Source organism: Pholis gunnellus (genome assembly GCF_910591455.1).
Source record: "Pholis gunnellus genome assembly, chromosome: 15".
NCBI classification, from domain to species: Eukaryota; Metazoa; Chordata; class Actinopteri; order Perciformes; family Pholidae; genus Pholis; species Pholis gunnellus.
The window spans coordinates 12,786,043-12,813,500 of record NC_136542.1 but is presented as its reverse complement, the minus strand read 5'-3'; the positions used below and the strand labels follow the sequence as shown (position 1 = coordinate 12,813,500).

General features: G+C 41.1%; 3 protein-coding genes across 4 annotated transcripts; all 3 read right to left on the bottom strand.

Moving 5' to 3' along the window:
* Nucleotides 1-68: 68 nt before the first annotated feature.
* On the bottom strand, nucleotides 69-16,110 carry flvcr2a (FLVCR choline and putative heme transporter 2a). Of its 2 annotated transcripts, XM_079174330.1 has the most exons (12): nucleotides 16,040-16,110; nucleotides 13,596-14,261; nucleotides 10,727-10,868; nucleotides 9,217-9,357; nucleotides 8,113-8,180; nucleotides 7,721-7,824; nucleotides 5,195-5,305; nucleotides 4,441-4,546; nucleotides 4,233-4,344; nucleotides 3,177-3,244; nucleotides 1,957-2,074; nucleotides 69-1,260 (listed from the first exon to the last, which is right to left on the bottom strand). In XM_079174330.1, the coding sequence occupies exons 2-12, from the start codon at nucleotides 14,217-14,219 to the stop codon at nucleotides 1,247-1,249; spliced, it is 1,608 nt and encodes a 535-aa protein (XP_079030456.1). In that variant the 5' UTR covers nucleotides 14,220-14,261; nucleotides 16,040-16,110; the 3' UTR covers nucleotides 69-1,246. The 2 variants fall into 2 exon arrangements, with proteins under 2 accessions (XP_079030456.1, XP_079030455.1); XM_079174329.1 differs by having other exon boundaries at nucleotides 4,233-4,546.
* A 2,137-nt stretch (nucleotides 16,111-18,247) lies between these two features.
* Nucleotides 18,248-23,240, bottom strand: LOC306707411 (jun dimerization protein 2-like). Its single transcript, XM_079174861.1, has 4 exons — nucleotides 23,119-23,240; nucleotides 20,875-21,092; nucleotides 20,012-20,116; nucleotides 18,248-19,870 (listed from the first exon to the last, which is right to left on the bottom strand). The coding sequence occupies exons 1-4, from the start codon at nucleotides 23,204-23,206 to the stop codon at nucleotides 19,685-19,687; spliced, it is 597 nt and encodes a 198-aa protein (XP_079030987.1). The 5' UTR covers nucleotides 23,207-23,240; the 3' UTR covers nucleotides 18,248-19,684.
* A 632-nt stretch (nucleotides 23,241-23,872) lies between these two features.
* fosaa (v-fos FBJ murine osteosarcoma viral oncogene homolog Aa) lies at nucleotides 23,873-26,628 on the bottom strand (the record flags this gene model as incomplete). Its single annotated transcript, XM_079174858.1, has 4 exons — nucleotides 23,873-25,099; nucleotides 25,200-25,307; nucleotides 25,632-25,859; nucleotides 26,491-26,628. 4 exons carry the CDS (start codon nucleotides 26,626-26,628, stop codon nucleotides 24,431-24,433), a joined length of 1,143 nt encoding a protein of 380 aa, XP_079030984.1. The 3' UTR covers nucleotides 23,873-24,430.
* Nucleotides 26,629-27,458: the final 830 nt, after the last annotated feature.

Genomic DNA, 27,458 nt, shown 5'->3' with positions numbered 1-27,458 from the left:
TTTCTGTTAAATGAGGCTTTTAAGCTCTTTGTTTGAAGAACCAAATGCAGAAAACATGAGCACATTGCTATGTGAGTTGTTGTTTTTTATTCCAAAGAAATATAAATTCTCATGGTCGACTTAATACATCCAAACCCTTTTTCTTGACGTTATCCAATTAGGTACGGAACACAACAAACTCCATTTAGTCCTCTGATTCATGGTTATTTTACTTCATTTTCTTTGTGTCATAGAAACACTACACTGTGCATACAGTCAAAATAGAAAAAAAACTCTGGGAATGTAGAGCCTTTCACAGCACTGTAAAATGTCCTAAAAATACCACTGAATGAATAACTAGCACCTCTTAAAATCACATACACTACATTCATTATAAAATAGGAAAAACCACGAGACGACTTGCCACAACACGTCAAGTAAAACATGTTAATGACAAACTGTACACCGGTTACACAGCATGGACTACATTTCTCAGTAACACTTTTACAAGCTAAGTAGTATTACACATAAAAACACTTGTTCCAGACGCTCTCTCATGTACATCCAGATATTTCCAAAGTTTACTCAGATGCGCAGCATCTATTATATTTCATCATCAGCAGTATACGAAAGTAAAACTTCCATGTGATCCTGAAGAGCAGGCGGAGATGATATGACTTGTTGAACTGAAGGCCGTGAGGGGAAAACACAACACAGTTACACAGAATATTAGGAAACTCTCACAATTTAAATATTGCTCATTAGACGCATAGAACAGAGGGGGACGGTAAAAGCTCAGGACACAATTCAGTAAAAGAGTGTAGTAATGTTGACTTCACCAAAGTGGCCGTTGTATTGCACTAACAGGACATGTAAAATGCCTGCATTGGATAAAATGAATGTTTACAAAGATGACTTCGTCTAAGGGTGTGAAAACCACTAAGGTTCCTTGTGCATGATGAACTTGTGCTTTGCTTAGGATGCGCTAAGTTGCACTTGGGATATTAGTGTGATTCAACGATACGGTGTATGAGATGAACAGCAGGCCTGCTCATTCTTAGGGTCTCACAGAGGGCTGCTCAGTATGATTCACTCTCCTTGTGCTCACACTTCACAGCAGCCTTTTTCTCTCCGTGGCCATGTGTGCATGTTAATGCGTGCGCATGACAGTATTTCTCTTATCTGTCATGGTGTCTTCGACAGAGTCTGTCCTCCTTAGAACTTCCCCTCTTTCAGGACCTCAGGTGGAGAGACGGCTCTCTCTAGATCAGCCGTCGCTTTCTGTAAAGGACGAGGACAGAAAACAATTACAATCACGTCGTCCAACTAATGAGAAAAAGTCAAATTTTGTTTATTCAGAAGACAGAAATTCATCCTCACAGCCTTCAAAAAGACAATGGAACATTTACGTAGACCAAAATGAGCCTGTACATTACTTTAATGTTAAACATCTCTTCTTTATTCTCATTCATGGATCAATACGATCCATGAATTGTTTTATACTCATCAGAACCTCTCAGTTTATCACAAACATCCAATGATCAATTGTCCCCTAAAAAGTTGATATCGTTAAAGCTAAAAAAGTTTATGTAACAACAACAAACACCACTGCTGGAATTCAGTTTTTCTTAAATATTAACTTCATCTTTAAGATGAGTTTTATTGGCGGCTGTAATCCTGAGATAAAGACATGTATTCTACTATAACAGACGGTGAACCTGTTTAATTAGATTGTGGAGTAGAATGTACTGCAGTTCAAGTGTTATTGGTACTAATATTTACAAAATATCAGTCATTCTTTTGTGAAGAACAAATTAAATCCTATATGTTTGTAAATTGAAACACAATGTGGTTTGTTACAGTTTTAATGAATGTAACGTTTGAAAATACCATTTACTGTCACATTATGTCACATGTCCATTGTGTGTGTGTTGGTGTATTGCTGGTGTTGAAGCGTCACAGAGGGCGTGCCCCTACCTTGGCAGGTGTGTGTTTTGGTTTTAGTGAGATTGTGGATTTTTGTCAATGCTGCCGTTGCCAGTGGGCGTTGCACTGTGGCCCCGTATTCCTGCACCGATGACACGGAGCCTGTAGGCTGGAACAATAGCTTGGGTGTCACGCCTCATCCTCCTTCGTCTCCTCCATCCCACACCACCACCACCACCACCACCACCACCAGACTGCCCCCGCCCCCCTCCACCAAACCCTGCACACCAAACTAATACTGCCTGCTGCCTTCACTCTAGTCCAGCAGCCACACTTACAGTGTCTTTAGTGAAGACGTGTGCAGTCAGAATCTTTCCTGCAAGTCTTGCTAAATGTAAAATAACAGTATTTTGGCATTATTTATTTAGATATATATTACATCAATTACACCTATTATGGCTTCTTTCAATTGCTGTGCAAGCATCCTTAGTCATCTCACTGCTGGTCTTCTCATTTCTAACAATTTAACAAAACTGGCTCATCAATAAAACAAGGAAACTAGTGGTGGTCTATTCAAAATATCTTATTTAAGTGTCATTAGTGAGCTGGATTACTGTAGCTTTCTATTTCAGTGCACATTGTTATGAAGGGAATATTATGAACAGAGAAAGGACGCGGTAAAACAGCAAAAGAGTTCCCAAGTTTGTCTGAAACGAGGCAAAGGGTGAGCAGCAGAAGACACGCAATGTGAAGTAAGATTTAGTTTAAAGCGGCATTCATTGTTAAAAGTTTGAAGATGATTGTGATCAGCTGGAGTCCACTGGGTTTTGTTCTATGTTGAACTAAATTTGAATCTGCGATATGTTCAGTGTTCATGTGAACTATTGACCAAAAAGATGCCTTTTTTTTCAGATTAACTCAATAAATGGAACCTCCTTTTTTATTTATTAATAGCAGATTGTGGTGTGTTTTATCACCTTATTGCAGTGATTTAAAAAACGATGAGCTGTCAGACAAAGCAGAATAGTGCTTTCTGTTCACAGCATTTGAGAGTAGAGGATGTTTTCTGTGAGTTTAGAGAGAAAGTTTCCAGCAGTGCAGCAGTGCAACCCCTGCATTCACTCGTGTGCATGCCTGCAGCGTGAGGACTGCAGAGAACCAGTCAGAGTGCATTCAGCCCAGAGCCAGGGCGGCATCTAACACATTCCTCCTCCAAAGGGATGTGAAGAGCCCACCTCTGACTTCATGTAGCGCACACCCGATGTACTTACACTCACTGTCTGCACCTCACTGTTTTGAAGGTTGGCCTTCTGTCGTCGGAGGTCCGACTTGATGAGACCTGTGATACAGGAGAAGGACAAACTTTGCTTATAGAAGTCATGGTCTGTGTGGAATTAATATTACTAATTAAAACTAGAGCTAAGGCAAGAAAAGTAGCAGGAAAAGAAAATGGTATCAGTCAATTGTGTAGGGCTGCACAATTAATCTAAATTGTATCGCAATATGGCCGACAGCAACTTTCAAATAGCAGGAGGTAGAATATTTGTTAAAGGCAAAATCTAAATAGTATTTGAAATAAATATCGTCGTGCTGCAGAGATGTTCTGGCCTACACATCATATTCTAGACACTTAAGAAAACATCTTTGTTTGGTACAGATCCCTGCAAAAATCACACAAATCATCACTTTGTTTTTCAATGAAAATGATGATAATGACGTAAAGATTATAATACTCTCTAATCTTCCAAATCATATTGCAATATCAGCCAAAATAATAGAAATTTGATATCTTCTTCAAAATCATTCAGCCACAGAGGTGACTCACTTCTGTATATATATATATATATATATAACAGGGGTTTCATACCACAGCCTGATGTATCTCATGTAGTTTTGAAAGTGACGATTTGCATGTTTTAGGTCAGAGAATATCAGAGAAATTAGTAATTATTTTGTTGTAATGTTAATGCACAGCCAGTACGTGTAATCACATCTCCAGCAACTGTTTTAAAAGTATTAGGAATTTTAAAAGAGCATAAGTTTTCGTTTGATATGGAGCATTAACGAAGAAGATGAAGTCTTCCTTTTCATTCATTTATGCCTTTAATAAATGGGGATTCTTCGTTCGGCCACTAGGGAGCAACCTTATCCTATGAAAGACAGGACTGGGTTAGAGAGTCACGCTCTACCTCTAAAATGCACAGTGTCTTAAAGTTCCCCCATGCGACCACAGTTGCCGGTAGGAGTTCGATGTCCACTGTTGTTTTGAAAGTCTTTCTGTCTTGTGACCACAGGAGAGGCATGCTGAAGAGAGGCTAACATCGTACCTGTCAGTGCTGTTCCTATTAGCAGGAAGACGCACAGGAAGATGTTTCCTGCTAAAGTGCCCCATCTATCAATAATCTTCCCTTGGGAGATGGTGAAAATGATTCCAAAGATCTGAAATGAGATTTTTTTTAAAACAGTCACAGCCCCAAACCAACACATGTTGTATTCTGTCTTATACTGTATGTTAACCGTGCTGGTATTCCTGACCTGAGCTGAACAGTTGAGCAGTCCAGATGAGGTTCCCTCTGATTCTGGATAGGTGAGCTCTACTGCGAACTCAAAGCCCAGAGGTAGATATCCTGTCATGAAGAAGCTGCAGACAGACAGACACTGGAGGTCAAATTAAAGTCTGTCATCTACAGTAGTTTTCATCCCCAAAGAAAAGAAGAAAAAAAACACACAAATCTAAAAGTAGGGCGAGTATTACTGTGTATAATAATACTTCCCGTCCTGGTTTCAGGAGAGAAAAGCAGACAAAGGAATCGCTATGGAAACCAGTTATGGGCTTAATCAGCTTACCATAAATAGCAATAATTGTAGGGACAAAGCACGAGGACTGCAGGATCGGAGGAGCATTAATATTGCTTTGACAATAACACTCATGCCAGATGAGAGAAAAGTAAAGAAACATGAACTACATACAGACATTATCGACATCAGGATGAGGCATCGTTCAAATTGAAACACTTCTACTTGTGATCATGTTTGTCAATTCATTGTCATATCATATGGTTTTCTTCCATGGTTTTTTTACAGGGTCCAAAGTCTTGATGACAACATTAAGGAGTCTAGAGAGATGTTGCTCACTTATGAGTTGAATCTCAGATTCAAATCTCAAGATTCCAAACCCTGCAAGAATCCTGTTAATTATTCCTTAAAGAGAAATAAGCGACCATCATTTCAAACATTGAACTGTGATGTTTACAACCTTTGTAGTAATTCATCTTGAACGGTTACTTACCCTAAAACTCCAGCAGTGAGAAACACAACCCACAGGTGACCCAGGTTGAGGGTGAACGTGTAGACCAGCATCCCAATCAGGGAGAAGAGGTAAACGGCCAGGGTGGTTTGTCTGAGGAGACACGATAGAAACACAGTTTAAGAGCGCTGTGGCGATGTGATCAACCTTCACACACAGGACACGCAGCGTGTGTTGTTCACTACAAGACTATTGTAACTAAAAATCATCTAAGAAATGTAATGTAATCTGCTTTGACTATTATATTAATGAATCTAGTGACAAGGCTCCTGTTTGCTACGTGCCTGTCGAATCAGAACAAAGAAATACTACATGGTTCAACAAAAAGGTTAATTGTATACAAACATATAAATTGCAAAATTAGGGGGAACATATGTACTGATAATCCTCCATCTATAGTCTGATCATTCTGTACTAAAAAGATATTCATATCCAAACCCAACTTAAGTGTTAATGTTTTGTGTTTCCTGTAAGGACTGGTGGTTCTATGAGGCCTTTATATACTATTGATCCCATGTTGCATCTGAAAGAAAACTTACTATTCAGTCAGCAGGGTTAAACTGGGAGCACTGGGACAGTCTCACAAGCCAGTAGCGCTTCTACTCTACATTTAACATGCATCATTTCAAGTGTCTCATGCATTTAATGTGTAAAATGCACATCATGATTCACCCAACCAGGACTAATGCCTACAAGTATCCTCAGTTTCTATAACTATAAGAGACAAGAAATTATCAAATATCCATATACATATATGTATACATATATATATATATATATCCGTATTCCGGAGTCACTAAAGATCCCTCGTCATAACCCAAGCCGTCAGCTCAAACAGGCTTACTCTGGTGAAGCTGTCTCTCGTACAACCACGCGTAAGATAATGCTGCAAAACATTTTTGTTAATACAACACAGTCCTCTGACTCTCTCCCACATGGGACAATAGGCGTGTGAGGGTCAACAACGTAAATCTGGGCCTGACTGCTTTGACAGCTAAGCATCCTGACTGCATGTAAGGAATCTGAGGACTTTTTTTCACATCATAATAGTTTGCATGCCAGATCCCCGAAGGCAGTGTACCAAGTATCTAACACGCGGAAAATAATTGGTTACTTTGTGGAAAATAAGGTAACGTTTTGAGATGCTTAATCAAGACAAAAAACGACAACAACAATAATCAGATAGCTATTGGATATCTTCACTTTTAGGATTGAATGATTCGTACGCTCCATGTTTAATGTGGTGGCTTGAGATGTGACCAGGGAAGAGCAGCAGAGTAAAGGCTGTCAGCTCAGATAAGCAGAGAGGGACATCACATATAAAACTCAGTTCCGCTGGATTCCACTTTTGTTCAACGTGGGCACGAATTCACTTGGTCATCTCCCTGTTAATGGATGATTTAAAAGATATATCCATGCAAGGATCCCATGTTTTAAAGCAAAGAGTGACTGTTGACTCTGAAGACTGAAAAACACGTTTTTAGCACTTCCTTTCAGAAGTGAGAGTGAGTTTATGGTATCACTTTATGGTAAGAAGGAAGCTGATCAACCGATTGTTCGACATGTATAAATTAAAGATAGGGGTTCCACAAGAGACTGGTATTCTGCAACTACTGTTTCCATTGATGCTTACCACTTTCATGCACCTGATATACAAATTAAGATTTAGAGCTGTGTGCAAGCCGTTACTTACCAAAACGACTAACATTCCCGTCAGCCTCAGCTGAACTTTTGTTTTGTGTTATTTAACAAATGTCAGAATGTCAGAAAACACACTAAACTAAGATGGTGAACATGGTAAACAGTAAACAGGTGCATGTCAGTATTGTCACTATTAGCATGTTGGAAACGGACGTATTTCGGCCTTAGGCGTTTTTGTGTTCATTTTAGCATGCTGACATTAGCATTTAGCTGTAATCACCGGCAAAGATCTATCTATCTATCCCTATAATGAAAATGCCGCATAACAAGCTCTGCCAATGGAGAGGTGAAGTCCTGCACTTTCTAGTGGACCCCATGGGACTTTTTTTAGGGGGGGGAAATGATGTACAGTAGTCAACAGCGAAAGACAAATGTTTTTTTGATCCTTTTTGAATTCCCATTGGAGTTAAGAGTCTCAGGACCTGCTGCTAGTCTGCTAAAGGGGTGGGGCTTTTTTGAAACCCGCTTGACACAGATACAGGAAACTGACTCTCAGGGGGCAACATTAAGTCATCATTGATTTCCTAATGGGACCTAAACATGTTGAACCGTGTAGGGAAATAAATCAACACATTTCAAGTCATTGTAATGTCCATGAGGCCGACTTATTTGTCTGAAGACTGTGGCAGCGTGTTTCAAGGAAACACGTATCGTACCGTCAGTGGATAGAAGGAAAGCTACAGGGGGAGTTTGGCTGAGCTTTGGCTTCCTCTCAACTGAGGCATGACTGAAGATCAGTTTGGCAGTTTTTGTTGTCCTTCGAAGTGAACAGATCAATAGTTAAACTGTTATATAGAAATATCTTACTTGTATGTTTTGGTCCTGTCCAGCCAAATGCCACATATAAGGGAACCTGCCATGCCAGCAACAACAATAGTCAGACCAATTCTCCCAGCATTCACCTCTTCGCCCTGAGAGGAAAAACATATGTTTATGGTTTTACAGACCATATAAGGCATCTTTGACATTTGCAGTTATCTTGTCCTGGAAGCTCTAAGCAATAAAAACTCCCAGACCCCTAGTTAACTGTGTCAGGGTCATCTCCTTGGCAGCTTTTTAGTAATCAGAGTCAAAGAAAACCTTACAAATCTCAACATGCTGGACTTATTGACACCAAGTATATGGTATAGGGGAAAAATGGTTGAGGAGGTAAGGAAGGGAGAACACAAAGAAAGAAAGAAAGACACGCTGGGACTTACAGGGTAGTGTTCAATGATCATCCGATTCAACAGCGTGGAAATAGAATAGAAGCTGCCAACATTCAGCCCTGCAGACAACAAACAGAAATCAGCGACTGTCTATTTAGAGAAGACCTGTAGGGAAAGGAAGAGGGTGCAGATGGGACCTCATGCTGCCCCCCCTAAAAACACAGCTGACAACTTCACACATCAAGTCAACCCATTACAGCCTCCAGACTTTTTCACTTTCTTGGCTAAAAGCATGTAAGTTTGTTTATACTGCAGCACAAAAACACAAAATTGCCTTAAAATCCCATTGTTCAGGCATGTTTAGGGTACACATTTGAAGACTAACACATTATAGTATGCTTGACACTGTCAATCTTTTACATTGTCTTTTTTAGTGACCTTTGAGCAAAGAATGTGTCATCTCAAAAGTCCCTAAAATCAATGCTACACGAGAGCAGTGCACTGGAAGTCCATGTGTTCCGACGACACATCCTCATATCTTCACACCAGCTGATAAAGACAGTGAGTTCCACAAAGCTCCAACTGACGACATCTATTTTGAGGCTTTTATATCTGCACCTTTCACCTAGATATTGCAACAACATCCTCATCTGGATATGTGATAAAAGTAAGATAGAGTGTGGGATAACCTGCATGTCACAATGATGTAATCAACACATCATTATGACACAGATGTGTCATGTGAAGACACTGTCCTGGACTTCCTCCTCTGCTATCTTCATGATTTCATTTTATGTGACCTCCCTATGAACCTACCACATGCTAAAATGTGTAATCTAGAGATTTAGCTGAAGTCATGTAAGGAACTCTGATGTAAGTGAATCAACTATTTTGATATTTAAAAATCACAAATCATAAGCAAGGAAAAATGCCAAGCATCTACTAGTTCTGTCGTTCTCTGTTTGATATCATTGTGATTTAAACATCTCTGGGTTTTGGATTGTTGGTCAGAAAAAAAAAGTAATCTAAAGACACATTTTCACGGTTTGGCACAGTTTTCTAACCTAAAATTAGGACTCAAATGGTTAAACAATAGAGTAATCATAAGTGGCAGCACTGGATAAACATCGGTGCAGGCAACAGGAAGGGACCCACCATAGCTGAGCACCAGGAGCATGAAGGGCTTGTTGCGCAGGAGGTTCAAGATAGAAGCCATGTACGAGTAATCTCCGGGGGGGATGTTCCTGGCCTGAGCCTGGGCCTGAGTTGGAGGGATCTCTGGCTTTTCCTGAAAGACTAGAAGACAAACAGACTTGTGTGTTCCTTCATGAAGCTGCTTGTGATCGTGCATCGTCTGTTCTTTGATCAGCCAGTACAAACAATGACGGAGGTTCCAGCCCATAGGCAGAGGAGTAACAGTGGAAGCAAATAGGCCTGTGTGTGTCTTACCTTAATGTTATGTTAATGCCTTGTATTTATAAACCAGTGTGTACCTTTTGAAATAAGCCCAGAAAATACGTTTTTTTCTTTGTTATCTTTGCAGGGACAGATTCTGTCCCTGCAAACACATTCTCTAAATAGACACATATTCATTTGTAATGCCTGTCCCCTGATTGGCTTTTGTATCTGATCTGATATAATATAGTATTATTACCAAGCCCTTGATACATAAACTCAGTATCACATTAGAGTGGCCACACAGCAATTTGCTGCGAATAAAGTAACAACAATGTGAAAGCCATACGTGCTGTATCAGTATAATTGTAATATTGTATTGTAACATTGTAATAATGTTTGTTTTTTTACAATAATAACAATAGTTAACATAGTAACTAATACAATGCTGAGTTTTATTAATTTGATGGTAGGTTGAAATTTTCTGGGAGGAGTATTTATATATTTTCAATGTCTCTATATGCAATAACAATACATTCTGTGTAGGTAAAGCATGTCATATTTTACTGCTGGGTTTAGCAGGTTGCCAGCAGAAAATCTTCATTAAAAAAAAGTGCAACCCGTGGTGAAGCTCGATGCATGTTTCTCTGACTGTCGGTGAGTTTTAGTCCTTCCTGGAGGTGAAAGGAGGATTTGACAGAGCTGACCAGGAGGATGGTTTCTTAAAACACGCCCATGACTCCCCGAGTCCCTGCAAGTATTTCACATTGTGTCTAAACACATCTCATCAAAAGGTGAACAATTACAGCAATTACTGCAGCTGCTCATCCAGTGGACTGTGATGCTGTTGAGTTGTCGGTAGAAAGCACATCTCAGGGAGACTCAGCTCTCCAGTGCTGCCTGAGGAGCCCAACAGCCATATAAGAAGCTCTACTATATAGAAATGTGTTAAACAATGATGTGGCAAAAAATCCAACTTGAGAATCGCTTGTGTTCTCATCGAAAAATACCATTACAATGCCAACTAAAAATGTTAGTAGTGTCGCTGCGGGACAAAGGAGGTGAGATAACAGCTTTGTCACAGTCCCTATTGCTGGAAAGCACAAAATGTCAAGATGCCTCTTTGCTTTTTATATTTCCACAACTATGACTGTGGGAGTTATATGACATTGAAAAGGGCTTGCAGTGAGCTATTTTTGCGTGAGTGAGCAGAGAGCCTGACAGCTCTTACCCCCTTCTATGAGCCTGTGGATGTGAATAGTCATCTTACCAATGACCACGAGGATAAAGATGAAGGTGGCCACTCCTGCGCTGATGTAGAACATGATTCTGATGTGGTACGCCAGCTCCTCCACATCGTCCACATTAGGCACAAGGATGGGTGGGAGCAGGAACCCAATGGCGATACCCAACTGTAGGTGAGAGGCACAAAATAAAAAAAATAAAATGACTCTGCATCTCTAGCTGACGGCTACACACACACGCTGCACATTGTTAAAAGGGGCAAAGCGTCATTACATGAGTGGGACAAATTTGAAATAAAGAGTCGGTAAAGAAAAAGGGTGTGCAGAAAAGGTCAAATATGTGTTTTTACTCTGCCTTGAAAACAAAGGTTCACGTTTGATTAGCATTTGACTTCTTGGCATTTGTGTGAGTGATGGTTACCCGCTGTTGTAAACACATCAATAATACATGCTTATTTACCGTATGTATTGACTACATTCAACATATATAAAAAGGGGGTTAAAGTGGGGTTAAAACATAGATGGAAACACGATGATTAGCTTAGCGTAAAGACTGTAACACAGTTAAACACTTGGCCTGGCTCTGTCCAAATGAAACAAAACCCATCTATCAGCACCTCTAAAAGATTATATCTTGTTTGTGTAATCTCTATAAAAACGAAGTGTAAAAACTTCAACTCGCTGTTTTATGGGGGATTTTGTTGGACCAAGACAGGCTGGCTGTTTCCCTGTTTCCTGTCTTAATGCTAAGCTAAGCTAACAAGCTGCTGGTTATAACCTTGTATTTGAGGAACATACTTGAACCCCCCCCCCCAACCTCAAGGTCCAGCAACAGTCCTGGTGGATCTGGGACGGATGGGGGGTACCAAACTTTCCGAATGTGAATACAGTGAGTAGTGCCGCCTTCCTCAGCTTCTTAAAGCCTCAAGGATATTCCACAGTGGACAACGGACAAAGTACCTTCGCATTAGGAGAAAGGCAAGAGACGAAAAGGTGCGAAAAGTGACAAGACATTCCTGACGTTCCTGAGAACAGCACAGAAATAAGTCAGAACCCTTCAGTCCTTTAGAAATGTTAAAGCCATGCTTTATCGATGTGCACCTGTTACAGCAACATTTCAAACTTTGGTCATTTGGCTAGAGATTTGTACAACACAGTAACTGGGGAGTCATCCCTGCATATCACTGTCCCACATCCGATGCAAAGAAAAGCCACTGTATTTCTCATTTATGTGCATTTTGGATAAGTAGAGCAACTCTTGATAACTTGTCAAAAACAAGCTTATTCTCAGTGCAAATAAAAGATCTCTTATGAAGTTACTTTTGGCACACAGACTGTTGATCTGTTTGATCTTCAAAGGCCTTTATGGAAATCCTACCTATTTTTTGTTAATGTGAACTATTTCTAAACAGCCAAGGGGACATGTGAACTACTTCTGCCTGAAAATTTGTAATCTTCAGGTTTAGGGACCGGAGCCAAAGGAATAAAGTCGTGGTGAGCAAGTAAACATCAACAACAATGTGTCCTTTTATCTCCAGCGGCGGGGAGCTGGACTTAGGCACAAAACAAGAACATGTGTGACAATGGCCGGTATGCGGTGTTTGGTTTAACACATGTGAGAGAGGACACACATCAATTGAAAAAAAACACACTTTATGTTCAGAGGTTCGAGAGCATCAGGGGGGTGAAATGTCTTTTGATGCTCTATGTTTATAGGGTTAAAGATCATGGTGCGATCACAAGGTATCCATATATAGACCAATACATACGAACTGTCATAGCTGTCCAGTATTCATTCACTGCCTTTGTTGGCTTGTACAGAAATAATCATTGAGAGCTAAAAAAAAATAATAATGAAGAAAGATCTTTGGAATTCTCTCAAAATATGATCAAAACTGTGTCAGTCCACTGCTCTCTAGTCATTATCTTTCAAACAATCGTTTGGGTCTTGTAAGTTGAAAGTAACATGAACCATGACAGTTTTCCTTTACCTCAAGCTTCAGACCACCTAGCAAGTTTAAAACTGTAGTATTCTGAGTGTGAGGGTGAAGGATAAATGCTTAGCACCTCCCCAGCAGCCCTCACTAGCTTGCCATGGACACAGCATGCTCAGTGTAATAACCTCATTGTACAGTTAATTTACCCCAAACCTGGGAGCTTGTTTAAAAGCAGACGGTTCAAGTTTTAGCTTGTTTGCATAACATTTCTAACTTACAGTTCTGAACATGAAATTGAGAAAGAGTTATTTAAAAAATGGTAACACATCGGCTCTTTGTAAGTTTAAAGAAAGTAACTAAATTATCCCAAAATATAAATAAATCCAGAACCTAAAAGAAATCATCATTAGACAATGTCTAATGGAAGCCTAAAGTGTCAGGTAGGAAAGGAATGACCTTGTTATTCAGAGCAATATGAAAACAACTATTTGTAATGTAGAGATATATTGGAGTAATGTCTACCTCAGCAGAGAATGAAGTCGCTCTCGCTCTCTTTGTGTGTTATAATCTGAGCTGCGTTGTCGCAGAAGCGTAGTGCCCACCCTCTGGTTCCCCCTCAGGATAGCACTGTTAGCTCAGTCAGCACTGTTGATGTTGTTAGCACTGTTAGCTGTAAGCCACCGGCTCAGCCGTTGCCATGTTTGTACCAATATTTCTGAACACTGCCCTCTAGAGGTTATCTGAATGTGACAACCAACCCCATTCTCCTCTACCTGCCTGTTTTTTTGAACACATCGCCATCTATTCAGACACTGCAAAGACGATAGAGCTCTCTCTCAGTTTTTCTCTGCAACCGACACACACAAACAGTTCTCTTAACACCAACGAGAGAAGTTCATAACACCATATACACACTGCCAAAGATGTTTTGAGCCCGAAAGGCAAACAAGAGACACACCTGGGTTCCAAGAACAGCAATGGAACAGGCGGTGGAGACCTCCTGCTCCCCAAACCACAAGGAGGCAAGTCTGGACGGGATGCCCATATAAATAGTGCCCACCGAACACACAAACTGGCCGAAGAAGGTCATGGCAAACATGTCGGGGTTGGCCGTGCCCGTCTTGATCCAGGCCCCTATGCAGTTGAAGGCTGCTGCCACCACCACGACCTCCCTGACGCCCCGGTTGTTGAGCACCCACGTGACAGGCAGGAAGAGGGGGATGTAGGTGAGGAGGAAGAGCATGGAGAGCCAGTCAATGGCCAGGGTGCCGATGCTGTAGAAGCGCAGGAAGATGTTGCTGATGATGCCGTACTGCAGCCACATCAAGGCGTTGCTCATGGAGAAAGCGCTGAAGATGAAGAGCATGAGCCATCGCCGCTTGTACAACTTGGTCTCCATCAGCGGGAGGAGCTGTGCCGTGTCCAGGGCTGAAGGCTCCGAGGTGTCGCTGCTGTCTCCCAGAGACAGCCGTCTGTATTCCCCCAAACTGGTTCTCTCTTTTCTTGGTGGAGACCAACCATTGCCTCCATCCTCCCCAACGCCATCCATCCACTCTTCAGAGAATTCATCCTGAGAAATCATGTTCTTCCCACTGAAGCCTCAGGTTTTTGTAACAATTAGCAACTGGAGGGAAGAGCAAACATTTTTTTACTTGTGGGTGATCTAACAAAGGTGGATCTCGGGTGCAGTTTTGAGCGATGTCGGAAAGCTCTGATCCCGGCCTTAGTTAAATACCTGCCTGGCCTCTTCAGTCATGTGATAAGCTTCACTTCTCATTTCAAACTCCTCCTTCCAGCTTATGTCATAGGATCAACTTAACAAATAATAGACGGCAGCGGGTGGGAACATACAGTAGGACGGTCGAAGAGAGCAATTCCATTTTATTGCTAAGTTAGGCACATGACACACACACACACACACACACAGGGTTGTGTACAAGGTGCTAAAGTCTGCGGAGGGTGATGATGACTGTATGTTGATCAGAAAAAATCGGGCTAAAATATAGATCTACATCTGCAGCAAAGTGGCCCACACTTACCAGCCCATCTCATCAAGAGAAAACATCTTTGAGCATTAACAGTAGATTCTGTAAAAGAAAGTTCAACACTAGTGCTAGATGCTGTGGTGAGGAAGTACGCCTTTCTGCTCAAACACAACATGATAGAATCCCACTCTTTAAGAAAACTGTTATTTATGTTTGTGGTTCATACATTTGATTTACTAATGCAGTCACTTCCTGTCACAGCATCCCTCTTGGGCGCTACCATACTAGAAGACCTTGTGCTTAAAACGTTGGTTACATTCACAGTGCACTAACATATTTTTGTCATGCTGTCTTTGTAAAAAAATGCACGGTGCTTGTGTACTCAAAAACACTGGATTTGAAATGCTTCGCCAGACAAAGGTCAAAGGTCAATGTCACTGTGACCTCATAAAACACGTCTTTGGCCATAACTCAGGAATTCATATGCTAATTGTGACAATTTCCCACAAATATCTAATAGGATAGCATGATGAGGTGATGACATTTTGGACAGACACGGATGTAAACTGTAACTTGACTGGTGGGCTGAGGCTAACAGCCACGAGGTGGTACTCTAGTTTTACAGAGATGTATTACTCAATGGAGGGTTATTACCGTGGGACATACACAATTAGTCCTGATTAATCATTTTCAAACTTTCATCGTTCAAGGTTAAGAATCAGAGTGATTCGTTTTATTTTGGCTTATTCAACATTGAGACATTGTTATATAAAATGATTCTATCTTGCCACAACTGAGTGTGACAAAGTTTTCACGAGCACTCGAGTTGCAACAATTAGTGTGTATGTGTATATATACAGTATATACACAAAGTACTGTAGCGCCCCTGCTGTCTTCAGTCTTCAGCCTCCAGCTGCACCACCTCTGGTAGCATTGAGCAAATCCCTGAATGGGAGGAGTGAAGGGAATAAAGGGGAAACCAAAACTCTCATCAGCTTTAAAACTGTAGCCCGAACGAGTTCACTATTCTCTGGTGTCTTTAAGGAAACGATGTGAAATGTAATCATGCTTCAGTATCGGTGTTTAGATATCTAGTGGGAAGCAAAGTTGTTAAGCCGAGATTGCTTAGTTGGCATTCGCCTTAATTCCATAATTCTATAAAAAAACAAAACAGCGCAATAAAACACTTAACCACAGCAGATAACCCGATCGTTAAACAATCCCAGCAACTCATATCCAAAACACTTTCGGTAGTTGGGCTATAAACTGCATCGTGATCATATTCCGCGAAGATCGACGACGAGATATGAACACATGAGCTGTTGATATAAAACCCTGCAGCCAGTCTTTCCTAACATGTTGATATTTTCGCACAAAAACATACAGTACTTTGTAGAGAACCGATAGTTTACCATACCTTGCACACGGAAGCCTTGATCTACTAGACTAGTAACTTTATGTGCACGTCACCTGCCATTCCGATGGCACGTCCGCCCTTAAAACAGATAACTTCCGTGATGTACGCTACACCTCTGTAGGCTGTTTAAGATTGGTTTAAAAAAGCCATCAGCCTAACGAGGTGTGGCGTACATCACGTAGCGTATATACGAAATAATCCTGCTTTCTTCTTTTTCACCTCTACACTTCATTTCAGAGGGAAATATTGTAGGTTACTTTTACTCCTATTTTTTGCGTACATGTATCTAATAGCTAGGCTATAATAAGACGCTTATAAAAACGAAAACAAAAAATACAATGACTTAATAAAATGCTAAAATATGTTTAAGATTAAACCTGGTTCCCATCCTTTTGGTTTGTGACTTCTGACAGAAAATCAAAGTCCACTTGGGGCCAATTTTCAAATGTCTATAAATTCCTATAGCAGCTCCACCAAAGAGAGATTCCCGTCTAAACTTCTCAGATGTTTCATCTAAAAAAAATGTTGAGGCCCAAAGAGGAGAAAGTATTTGACATTTCACAAAGATGCTGGAAACAAAAATGAATACACATTTGTAAAGCAGAACTTAGTGGTTTCTTCTTTTGCACCCCATTAATACGCAGGTGCATTTTGTGACCCTTTGTTTGGGGACAAACCTATAAGGTTGGGAACCACTGGACAAAACTTAACTTTATTAATAAAAAGCCTTAATTATTCACAGGAGCCATTTTCTGCAGAGCCATTTACTTTTAAAACGTTAAGTACATTTTGCTGTTAAAGGGACAGTTCACCCCAAAATCAAACTAACCTCTAATATGTTATCACTGCTAATTCACATGAAACTGTTCACAACAACGTCTGGATTATCCTGAGTGACTGCATCATGATTTCTGGAAAGAGACATTGCTGTTGAGTTTTCAAATGTATCTGTTTGACACACAAGCCAAATGCCATATAGTCCCATTATATTTGAGAGAAGGCAGACATATGGCCAATACAATCAAAGTCAAAATAAGCATGGTGTTTAGTGCATTGGCATTTAGTGGAGATATAAAGGATTGTGGACAGTAATAACCTATAACTAATGTAATGTCATGATCATTATCATGTTTTCTGTCACACTCCAGGGATGTTTCTAGGTGAAATTTAAGCAACTAATCAACTCGCCTGATTCCCAAAAACTCCAATAGAGCAGGCGGTGGAGACCTCGTCCGCGCCGAACCAGACCGACGCCAGGCTGGAGGGCATCCCGAGGATGAAGACCTGGGCAAGGGAACTTACAAACTGTCCGAACATGGTCACCCCGAACAGGTTGGCTTTGGCGCTGGCCACCTTGATCCATGTCCCGGCGAAGTTGAGCGCGTTGGCCAGCAGCGCGGTGACACGCAGCCCTTTCTTGTCCAGGAGCCAGGTCACCGGGAAGATGAAGGGGATGTAGGTGAGCATGTAGATCATGGACAGCCAGTCGACAGCGAAGCCGTCCACGTTGTAGAACTTCATCATTATGTTGCTGATGATGCCGTACTGGATCCATTGGTACGCGTTGCTCAGGGAGTACGCGCTGAACAGGCACACGATCAGCCAGCGCCTCTTGTATAAACGCGTTGTGGCCGGAGAGACACTGTCGCCGTTTGGGATGCTGCTGCATTCAATATGCTCCGCGGCATCTGGTCCCCGCGCTCTTAAATGTGGACCATCATCATTCGCATCGCGCGCGCTACTTTCTTGCGAGGCCCGCGCATCTTCTCCCATTTTCTGCCTCAATTCAAACGAGCGCACTTGGAAGATGTAGTCTTCCACCACTGCCGTAACTTACTTATTTTAAAACGGTCCGAATATACTAATTAAATTACAGAAGTGACGATGAGAAAAATACCAATGGTCACTTGTGTTCCAAAAACGAGTCAGTTTGAGAACAAAAAAGAACTTAGATAACTTCAGACTTCATTCCAAAGGACTGACTTGCTCGGCACGAGTTGATTTAATACTTAAGCTGTCTGAGAAATCCTCTGTATTGAACACTACGACCCGAGTTTTACTCCACCCAGCTGCTGAGATAAGAAATGACAAGCTATAAGTGTGGGGACATCAGTCAGTCGACACAGATAAGACAACTAATGTCAAATAAACACTAACTTCATATACTTATCGGTTAACCTTTGTTTATTTATCCCAATGTTTGCTTGTAATCCTATAGTCCCTCCTCCAGGGAGAGAACAAGGTGTGCCTTGTTACTCACTTTGTGTTTTCCTGTAAGTACCTAGCCTGTGTTGTAATTATACTTTCATCATAACAGATCAAATGTGAATTAAATATAAAATCTAAACACAAGAAATGGATTTAAAAAACACAAAAGTAAAGGCATTGTATGGAATTACCCACAGCTGAAACAAAGCTTTCCCTCTGCAGGCTCCCTGAAAACCTCACTGACAGATATGAGCCAAACTTTAAGGGTAAAGTAGGATACTGAAGAGGTACAATAGCTACAATAGATCAAATGGTTGAAATAGTTCGAAAGTTCGTGCATAAAACTATAACACATATGTGGAATTAAAAATGTAGACGTAGGGGGTTAATCAGGTTGTGATGCTACTAGCCACCAGATGGCACCGTTGACCAGAATGTTTGGTCATGAAACATTTTATGAAGGACATGTTTTCAATTTTGTAGGACTCAAATAAATCCAGTAAAAAAAAAAAAAACTAAATATTTATTTCTTAAGGAAATACAAAATGGGATTTTGTGATAGCTTATATGCTTATATAACATCATATACAAAAGTATAAAAAAACATAATTGGTAGTAACAATATGCTAACAGAAAAAATAAAGTACAATGTAAACAGTCCATATACATATATATAGATATAGATACATATATATGTGCATACATGACGCCTGCGCCAAAACCAGAGGAAAAAAAAGAAAAAGGATCAACCGCTCAGCCACCAAATGAATGAAAGAAGAAGAATGACCATGAATCATGACGGCCATTATGTAGTAAAAAAAAAGCTTCTGGCTGTGTGTGGGTGTAGGTATTGAAAAATAGAGAATTTACTATTTTCTTAATTAAATGAGCAAATGAAACTAAATGTATCTATTAAGCCCACCTATTTGCTCTCCTCTAGCTGAATTTCAGTTCAAATTTCTATGATTCATAGAATACATTTTAACAAAGGCAAAATAAAATTGTTCATTTGTAAATCACCAAATGAATTGCTGAGCTGAAACTGTTTTCAGTGGTGGAAAATTGTAGATGCTGGAAATGTATTGAAGCGCTGGCTAAAGCTAAGAAGACATATAGTACAAATCTACTATAAAACAACAAACTGAATGTATAGAATGTAAAGCAATGTGCCAATATCTGTGTTGTGTTTTTTTGTTTAACTTCATACTGACAGTGGCTGGAGCTCTGGCGACCACAATGACAAGTAAATGGGAGAGCAAGAGAGTCAAACACAAAGAATATGTGATTTAACTGAAATAAACAGTGTCCATTGTTATTGGATCCACATTTTGTGGCGAAATGCTCTGAGTTAAGGTGGGAGGAGTTGGCTGGGTCTCCTCCAACTCTAAGTGCTGCTAGTTGGCTGCTTCTTCTCAACTGTACAAAGTCGTCGCACCTTCACTTTCCCTCCAGCTCCTGCAGCAGGGGGTTCACCTCGCTCTCCGGGGTTTTCACGCTGTCTGTCCGGACGATACATGTGGGGCGATGCCGGTTAAGCATGAGGATCAGTTGCTGTCGTTCGAGCTTCAGCTCCTCAATCTGGGCTTTAAGGTCAGAGTTTAACATCTCTAGTTTCTCTGATTCCTGAGAGACGATGGAGGGAAAAGGAGGCGATACAACTTATCATTATTAATAATAATACTGGAGACATGTTGTTTTGGCGATAACAACAGATGAGATACATTTGTGAAAGTTTGAAATAATGACAACGCAATCATGTTTCACCATTTGTAGATAATCTGTTCTCTCCTTCTTTTTGTTTCGACATCGAGCCGCCGCCACTTTGTTTTTCTCTCGCCTTCGTTTCCTCCTGTCATCCTCTTCATCCCTCTAAACAACAGAGCAGGCAAAAAAAAGGTGTGAGCTTAAGTCCTGATGGACCTGCTGTACATTGGGAGACTATCCACGTTTCAGTACAAAATGATGATACATGATTAAAAAATATCATCTCACCTTCTTTATATTACATTTGACTGTAATAGCAGTAGGCTTTGGCCATGCCTTCTTCACTATCATGATCAATAAGCAAAAGGAATGTTGAGCTAAATGAAGAACTAAGAATTCTTCATTTGATTGTATGCTAACTTTGCATGTATGTTGATCTGTCTCAGTCACAGCATCAACATAATGAAGTGAACATGTGTGAAGTGATCCAAGACATAACGAGGCCTATGTTTAGCCGTATTTGCAATGTTTCCTATAAAACGCTAATGACAAAGTTTTCATATTACTGTTTTCAAATGCATATTTTTACTTTTTTAAAAGTATCATGTCCTGTTATGTCCACTAGGTGGAACTGGTGATTAACATGTAACACAATGCTGAAATTGCAAGGGTGGTTTCACTTCAGGCAAATTCTTTATGACACATTAGGCAAATGTTACACATAGTTAAGCTAGAATCTGTGGGATTCATTTGAAATATTTAAATTCTGTATTTGGTTTGTTGCAACTGTTCTTTCCACTGTGGCTAAATGCCATAAATGTCTGAACGTCAGTTTAGAAAAAGCATGCAAAGTGAAAAACAACTCAAAATGCACCATTTGTATTTACATGATCTAGTCATCAGCTCCTCAGTGATTCCTATACCTCTGTTTTGATCACTAGGGGCCTCTTCCCCAGACCGTCCAGGAAGTGCAGAGGTGAGAGCATTGTGCCGAACTCCTGGAAGTCACAAAATTTGAGCTCGTCAGTCAGCATGGTGGCTGAGATCCCAGCCAGTGGACCCAGGCTGGGCAGTGAGCCTGCTGTCACAGAGGGATCTGGGATTCGTCCTGGCATCGCGTCAGACTCGGTCGTGACCACAGCTAGTAGGCAGAGGGAGAAAATGGAAGACGTATTCAGACAGCAACTAAACCAGATCAATGAAAAACACACACAAGTCTATCTGCTCTGCTTGTTATAGTACATACTTTTTGGTATGAGGGTAGAAAAGCCATTTTACAATAACAAATTCGCAGCAAGTAGACATTTAAGGGCGTTATTTGACCTGCAGTCGGTTACAGAGCTTCATGAAGGCATACGCCTGAGGTGCACTGCTCATTTCTAGCAGTCAGACGTGCTTTACTGATGAATTGCTGGTCTGTTAGAGGAGCCGGATGCTAAGGCTGCTCTCATTAGGTTATTTTAATATTTTTCTTTGGAATGAATATACAGCCATTTACATGGATCTTGGCAAGACTTTGCCTCATTTAATCCCCTGAGGCCATATGAGAGACGAGTAACAGTGTACAAAGCACACTCAGACACATTCCTCTTTATGTCAAGGAGAACTAAAGAAATAGCCATGGTTTCCTTCTTACGAGACCTAATGTCGGGGGAGTGAAATGTGGCTGCCAAAATTCACCATAATGGGGTAAAATATGAACCCAAATTTAACTTGTTTGGTTTGGTTTAGCCACATGAAAAATGAAAGTTGTCCCCGTCTACTTATAATGTTTTGTGCAGAACAGATTTTTCACACATTTGTGCATTATCACTGGCGAAGGCCTCAATTTGAAAAGGCTGAACATGAACATTTAAAAAATATCCAAAGACAAACAACAGGTGTGTGAGAGCAAAACCAGCCAAAGACACAGGAAATTACGACAACAGCTCAGCAGATTTCCAAGCCACATGATGCAGCTAAAAATCATCTAACAGTCAAATACTCAAAGACCACACTAGAGGAAATAAACAGCAGAAAACAGCATGTTATCACAAGAGAAGTCCAATAGACAGGATTTCTAAGTGAAGAGTGTGTGTGTGTGTGTGTGTGTGTGTGTGTGTGTGTGTGTGTGTGTGTGCCAATTATGCATCTAAACAGTAATGCTGAGAACATGAGCATCACACATGGGAACAACTTTCAGTTTTCCCACTTCCCCAAACAACAGGTCGAATAGACAAAGTGAAAGCACGGCCTCTGGCACATGACAGGCAATGTGTCTTGAAAATGGTGCAAGACGAAATGGATGTGATTTGTAATGACATGCATTAGAAATTTGGTTTTAAAGTTGAACAACAACATTAACCAAAGCAAAAGACAAAGCTGCCTTAACACCATGATTCTTGAACATTGATAAAAAAAAAGGACTTCTAAGTATGGTCCATAGTAGTTATGATTAAAACAGCTAGGCTATTTAACATTCTTGTAATGATAACTTTATTAGTCCCCGGAAGGTCCAAGAAGCCAATGTATTACACTTATACTGATTAGACTGTATTACAGTTAGTTTGTTTTGAACTCTCTGCACTTAAACATGAAACCACTGCATGTTAGTTTATGAACATGAAGTGTCAGTAGTTTAGGGATATGTGTAGTCATCTTAAACAGACTACAGTGTGTTGCAGCGTGCATACTGAGGCCATTGGTCAACTTGAAAGCGGAAGTTTTTTTTTTCAGTGCGGCATTTACCTTACGTAACTTTGTCTTCCCATCAAAGGAGCTGCAGTGATCAAAAACGTTAGCGCTCGTCTTTCAAAACGGATTTCGCTTCCGATCAAAACACAGTGTTTTAAGAAGCAATGCACAACACCAATGCAACGGGCAGACGGGTCTAAATCGGAACATTTTGTTCTGAATTGTGCACGCCGTAGTTCCATGTAAGAGGAGCAATGCAAACAAAAGAAAAAATGATCCTTCTGTAGCATGCTCAGTAAGATGTCAGGTCTCTGTTGAGTACAAGAAAGCACACAGAGACTGCAGTAAACAGCACAGTTTAACCAAACACACCACAGAGCTTCTCGCTGCCTGTTCACAAACTCTCGTTCTGACCCGTGCGCGGCGCGCCAATAGGCTGGTTAGTATGGAGAAAACATTCAGCTCTCTCGATTGACGAAGTTTAGTATACCGACCTGACTTTGATCCCAGGTGCAACAAATGTCCTTTCTTCTGGTCAGTCGAGGGTCGAGAGTAGATTTTAAAAAGTGGAAATCGTTGCATCAGACCGATTTTTAAACGTGATCCCAGTCGGGGAGGATTTGGGAATGCGGAAATTAGGCTATGCCAGCCAAACGTAAGCAGGGATGTAAAAAAAAAAAAAAAAGTAGCCTACATAGTGGGGGCAGAAGTGGGGAAGTCGCGCCGCTCCTCCCATAAAAGAAACACTGAGGCTGCAAACTGCAACGACAGAATGTGGCTCAGACGGAGGCCTGCGCTGAAAATACAGAACAACCCTCTTCACCCAACCCAAAACACGCGCGCCACATGGATAATACGAAAATGTAGAAGCTAACGCATTTAAACTAGGTTTTAGGAAATACGGAGGTCAAGTTAAAAGAATATAGTGATTCCAGTTTTTACACTTTTACCTCAACTCTGCCTTGCACATTATATTTCCTTTGTATAATTAGAGCTATATCATTTCAATTTATTGAAATAATGTGTACATTCTAAACACAAGCGTTTCATATTTACACCTTGATCAAGAAATAGATTTCTCAGAAACAAATTGCAAACACCAGCAACAAACTCCACTCTGAATGTAGATTTATTGTAATTATTCAGCAGAATAGATAAGCAATCAATGCTCATTTTTACTTATTCTCAAATTTAACAAAGAAGTCAAATTCTGAAAAGGTAAAAAAATAAATCATAAGTTACATCTTGATAAGATATATATAGCATATGCACTGGATGTTTTCATGGAAAACTTTCAACGAGGTCGACCCACAGTTGATGACATTGAGGTATGCACGTAACATGGATGAATACGTAAATACAATATGTACAGCAATCAATACACTATTAACACAAAAACACAAAACCATACTGATACATCAAATTCCACATTACATCTTAGATCTAGTAACAGATCATATATATATATATATATATATATATATATATATACATACATACATACACATACTGTATATATATATATATATGTAAGCTTTGAAAATTATTTGGAATTTTTCAGCATGCGTTGTGAAATCAAAAACGTACTTCGGCCCCACCTGTGAAAGTCAAAGCCATGCTTTTCGCTACATCACTCTGTTGGCTGTGTATCTGGAGAAAGTTTGTATGTGTGCTTAGTCACAAACACATGACATTTCATGAACTTATTCCAGCATACTGTGGCATATGTTGTTCATATCATTTCAAAGTCAGGAACCTGCAAACAGAAATACTAGAGAGATCACACAGATCACTTCCCTCTGTACATTATAAGGCCAGGAGAGTTGGGGAGTTGAGGAGATCCACCGATTCAGCCTTGCCCCCTCCGCCTTTATGACCGTCAAGTCCCTCTGTGAGATAGTCCAACTCGGGACAGGCGAATGTGAACACAGACAGGTAGCTGCTGCAGGTGGGGGTGGAGGTCACCACAGGAGTGCTGAGAGGTTCCAGGTCGCTGGAGACAGACTTGTACAGGGTCTCCCAGTCCGAGACCCCGAGGGAACTGCTCAGATCGATGTCTGGCACGGATCGAGCTGTCTCCATGGGGGTTTTCTCCTCCAAACTGGGTAACATATTCTCCAGCAGCCCTTCCTTAATGTCCAGAGAGGGCTCAAGATCACAGATGTTGATTTCAGCACTGGCGCACAGCAAGATGTCGGAGTTCCCGGAGATGGCTGTGGACGGATCCCTGGAGATATCCATGTCTTGGAGCGAGGGAGCTTCCTGAGTGCCATCCTCTGGGAGTCGGTCCTCGTCCGGACTGGGCGGTAGCTCTGGGGACCCCGTGGGCTCCTTGAAAATAGACTCCAACTCCTCTGACATCTGGCACACTGGTTTGTGTGTGGCAAGGATGAATTCAAGCCTTTCTTTCTCTTTCAGGAGGTTGGCTATTTCCGTCTCCAGGGCTGCTCTTTCCTCCTCCAGCTCGTCTGTCTCCTTCGGATAGATCGACATCCAGAATCATTAGATAACACACACACACACACAAACAGTGGGTGCATATGACAGCTGAGTAAACAAATCACTGTTTACTTACAGTTTGCAGTGTATCTGTGAGTTCCCTCCGTCTGTTGCGACATTTTGCTGCAGCCATTTTATTCCTCTCCCTCCTTACCCTCTTTTTCTCTTCCTCCTCTGGAGACAGCTGGGATGGGAAGGAAATAAGTTATTACCTTGAAGAATCCAGCCATTTCATCCTCTAATCCGCTGCATCTGTTGCCAATTCACCCTCTGAAGAATGGCATAAGCATGTTTCGCTGCAATGCGTCTAAAAATAGACCATTGTTGCAGACTTGCTGTGACCTGAATACAAATTGACTGCCTAAGAAAGGCACACAGCCGGCACACGGCACCAGAGGAGCATGCACAATAGCGCTGTTGCACACAAGGAATTCAGACAAGCATATGTAAATTTACACTATTGACTATTCTGTCCAATGGCAGGTAGACGTCATCTGAGCTAACCTACCTGCACTGTTTTCCCCTTTCTGGCAGCATTTTTGCTCTTATTCCCGCCCACTTTGGGTGTTGCCTGGTGAGAGCTTTGTGGTTCATTGGCTTGCTTGCTACCCAGAGACGGGGAGACAGATGTAATAATTGTAGGCTGGACCATCCACTGGAAATCTGGGGTAGAGGAAATTGCAGTGACTGTTGGAACAAATGGAGTGTCTTCAACGCTCATGTCTCGGCAGAGCTCCTGAAAAAGGGAAATAATCCACAATGAGGACTATAATAGAGATTTTTTTAAATAAATACATTCCCATGCCTTAGTGGCTGCAAGTGGATCCTATTGTGATAACAATCCTCAATTAAACCTGCACATCGTATGTTTAGAGACAGAAACAGAAGGCAGCCTGCATGTGTTATATTTTCTTGAAATAAACCCATCCAGAAATAGCCTTCTCCAGATCAATATTTGACTTTATCATGGTTTCTGACGTCAACACTGACGCAGAGATGCTGTGGAGTCTCCTGAATGGATTTATTTTTCTCAATGAACCGCTGCATCGACACGCTCACATTTGGTCCCAGGACGTCGGAATCAAAACAACCCGGACAACGGTGCCAATTTGTCACACCAACCCACGCTGGTCTCACGTCAAATGTATTCAGCAAATGTATTGTACAAAAGAACGATGATAAAAAAATAAATAAAGCGCACCGAGTTAATTAAAATCGTATCAATCAGTTCCCCCTCCCCCCACCTAGAATGCTAACAATCAGTCTGTGGACCACATTAAAAAAAAAAAGGGGGCGCTCAATTAGCTCGTGAACTGAGCGCCTCCCGGGCTGCATGTTGACTGTATGATCAACAAAGCCATTCATACCTTTGCATTGCTCTCTAAGGAGGAAGCTGGAGAGCTCGCCTCTTCTGGCGTCTTCTGGAAAAGTGTCCCGACAGGAGACTCTGCCCGGCAGGTGGAAGAGACTGAATCCATGTCAGGCGTCAGGTTATTATGATACATCACGAGGGAAGGGGGGGGGGGGGGAGAGAAACACAAGTCCTGATCAATGACAAATATGACTCTGGCCTTCCGCTGGCAGCGTTTCGGGTCTTTTCTCCAGGTATATACCTGGTAACTGGACGACTAGAATGCAAGCCCCTCCTTTTATGCTCCGCTAGAATTTTATGAATGAACTGAGACTGTACCATCCGTGGAGGGGGGAGGGTGGTCAGACGGACAGACACACAGGCCTACTTTTCGGGGTAAAACAACATTATTTTGACATTTAGCATCCAGTATATTTCCACCACGAGTGATATGTTACAATATGTCTCAGATATGGTAAAAACGTCGTCACTGCTCGAAAGCCATACAGCAGTTTTCACTCCCATTCACAAATATGGGCTTCATCTGAATGCAACGTGGGGTGAGAAACGTGAGCCTATTTATAAATACATATATGCAGGCCAACAATTTCCTGCGATGATGTCCTGGTGCATTTATTTATTCAAGGGTAAAAAACACTTCAGTAGGCTCCAGCCGGACACCACACACTGACTTTTAATAACGTAAAAGCTCATTTTATTGCAAGGTCAATGTGATGCATTTTGCACGACCATTTCAAAAGATACACTTTCTGTTCGCTTACAGATTAACCAAATGTCCTCTCACCATTTCATTTGTGTGAAGCATATGCTTCTCCAGTTTATTTATTTGTTTACTTAACGTTAACCGTCTGACAGGCATCTGGATAAACTCAGCACTTCGGGGCTGCCTTTTACAAAGATACGAATCGAGAGCTGCTGGCAGACATAATGAAATGATGCTGAAATTGTTTACTTGGGGCGGAG

Excerpts from the sequence above, each read along its gene's own strand:
- flvcr2a (XM_079174329.1), bottom strand. The coding sequence starts at position 14,219 with ATGATTTCTCAGGATGAATTCTCTGAAGAGTGGATGGATGGCGTTGGG. Across the intron at positions 9,358-10,726 it reads CTTTATCCTCGTGGTCATTG|TCTTTCAGGAAAAGCCAGAG; the intron begins GTAAGATGACTA and ends TTTGTCTTCTAG. Across the intron at positions 2,075-3,176 it reads GTGAGGTGCAGACAGTGAGT|CCTACAGGCTCCGTGTCATC; the intron begins GTAAGTACATCG and ends CTATTGTTCCAG.
- LOC306707411 (XM_079174861.1), bottom strand. The coding sequence starts at position 23,206 with ATGCAACGATTTCCACTTTTTAAAATCTACTCTCGACCCTCGACTGAC. Across the intron at positions 21,093-23,118 it reads GCACCTGGGATCAAAGTCAG|CTGTGGTCACGACCGAGTCT; the intron begins GTCGGTATACTA and ends TCTGCCTACTAG. Across the intron at positions 20,117-20,874 it reads CCCTAGTGATCAAAACAGAG|AGGGATGAAGAGGATGACAG; the intron begins GTATAGGAATCA and ends TCTGTTGTTTAG.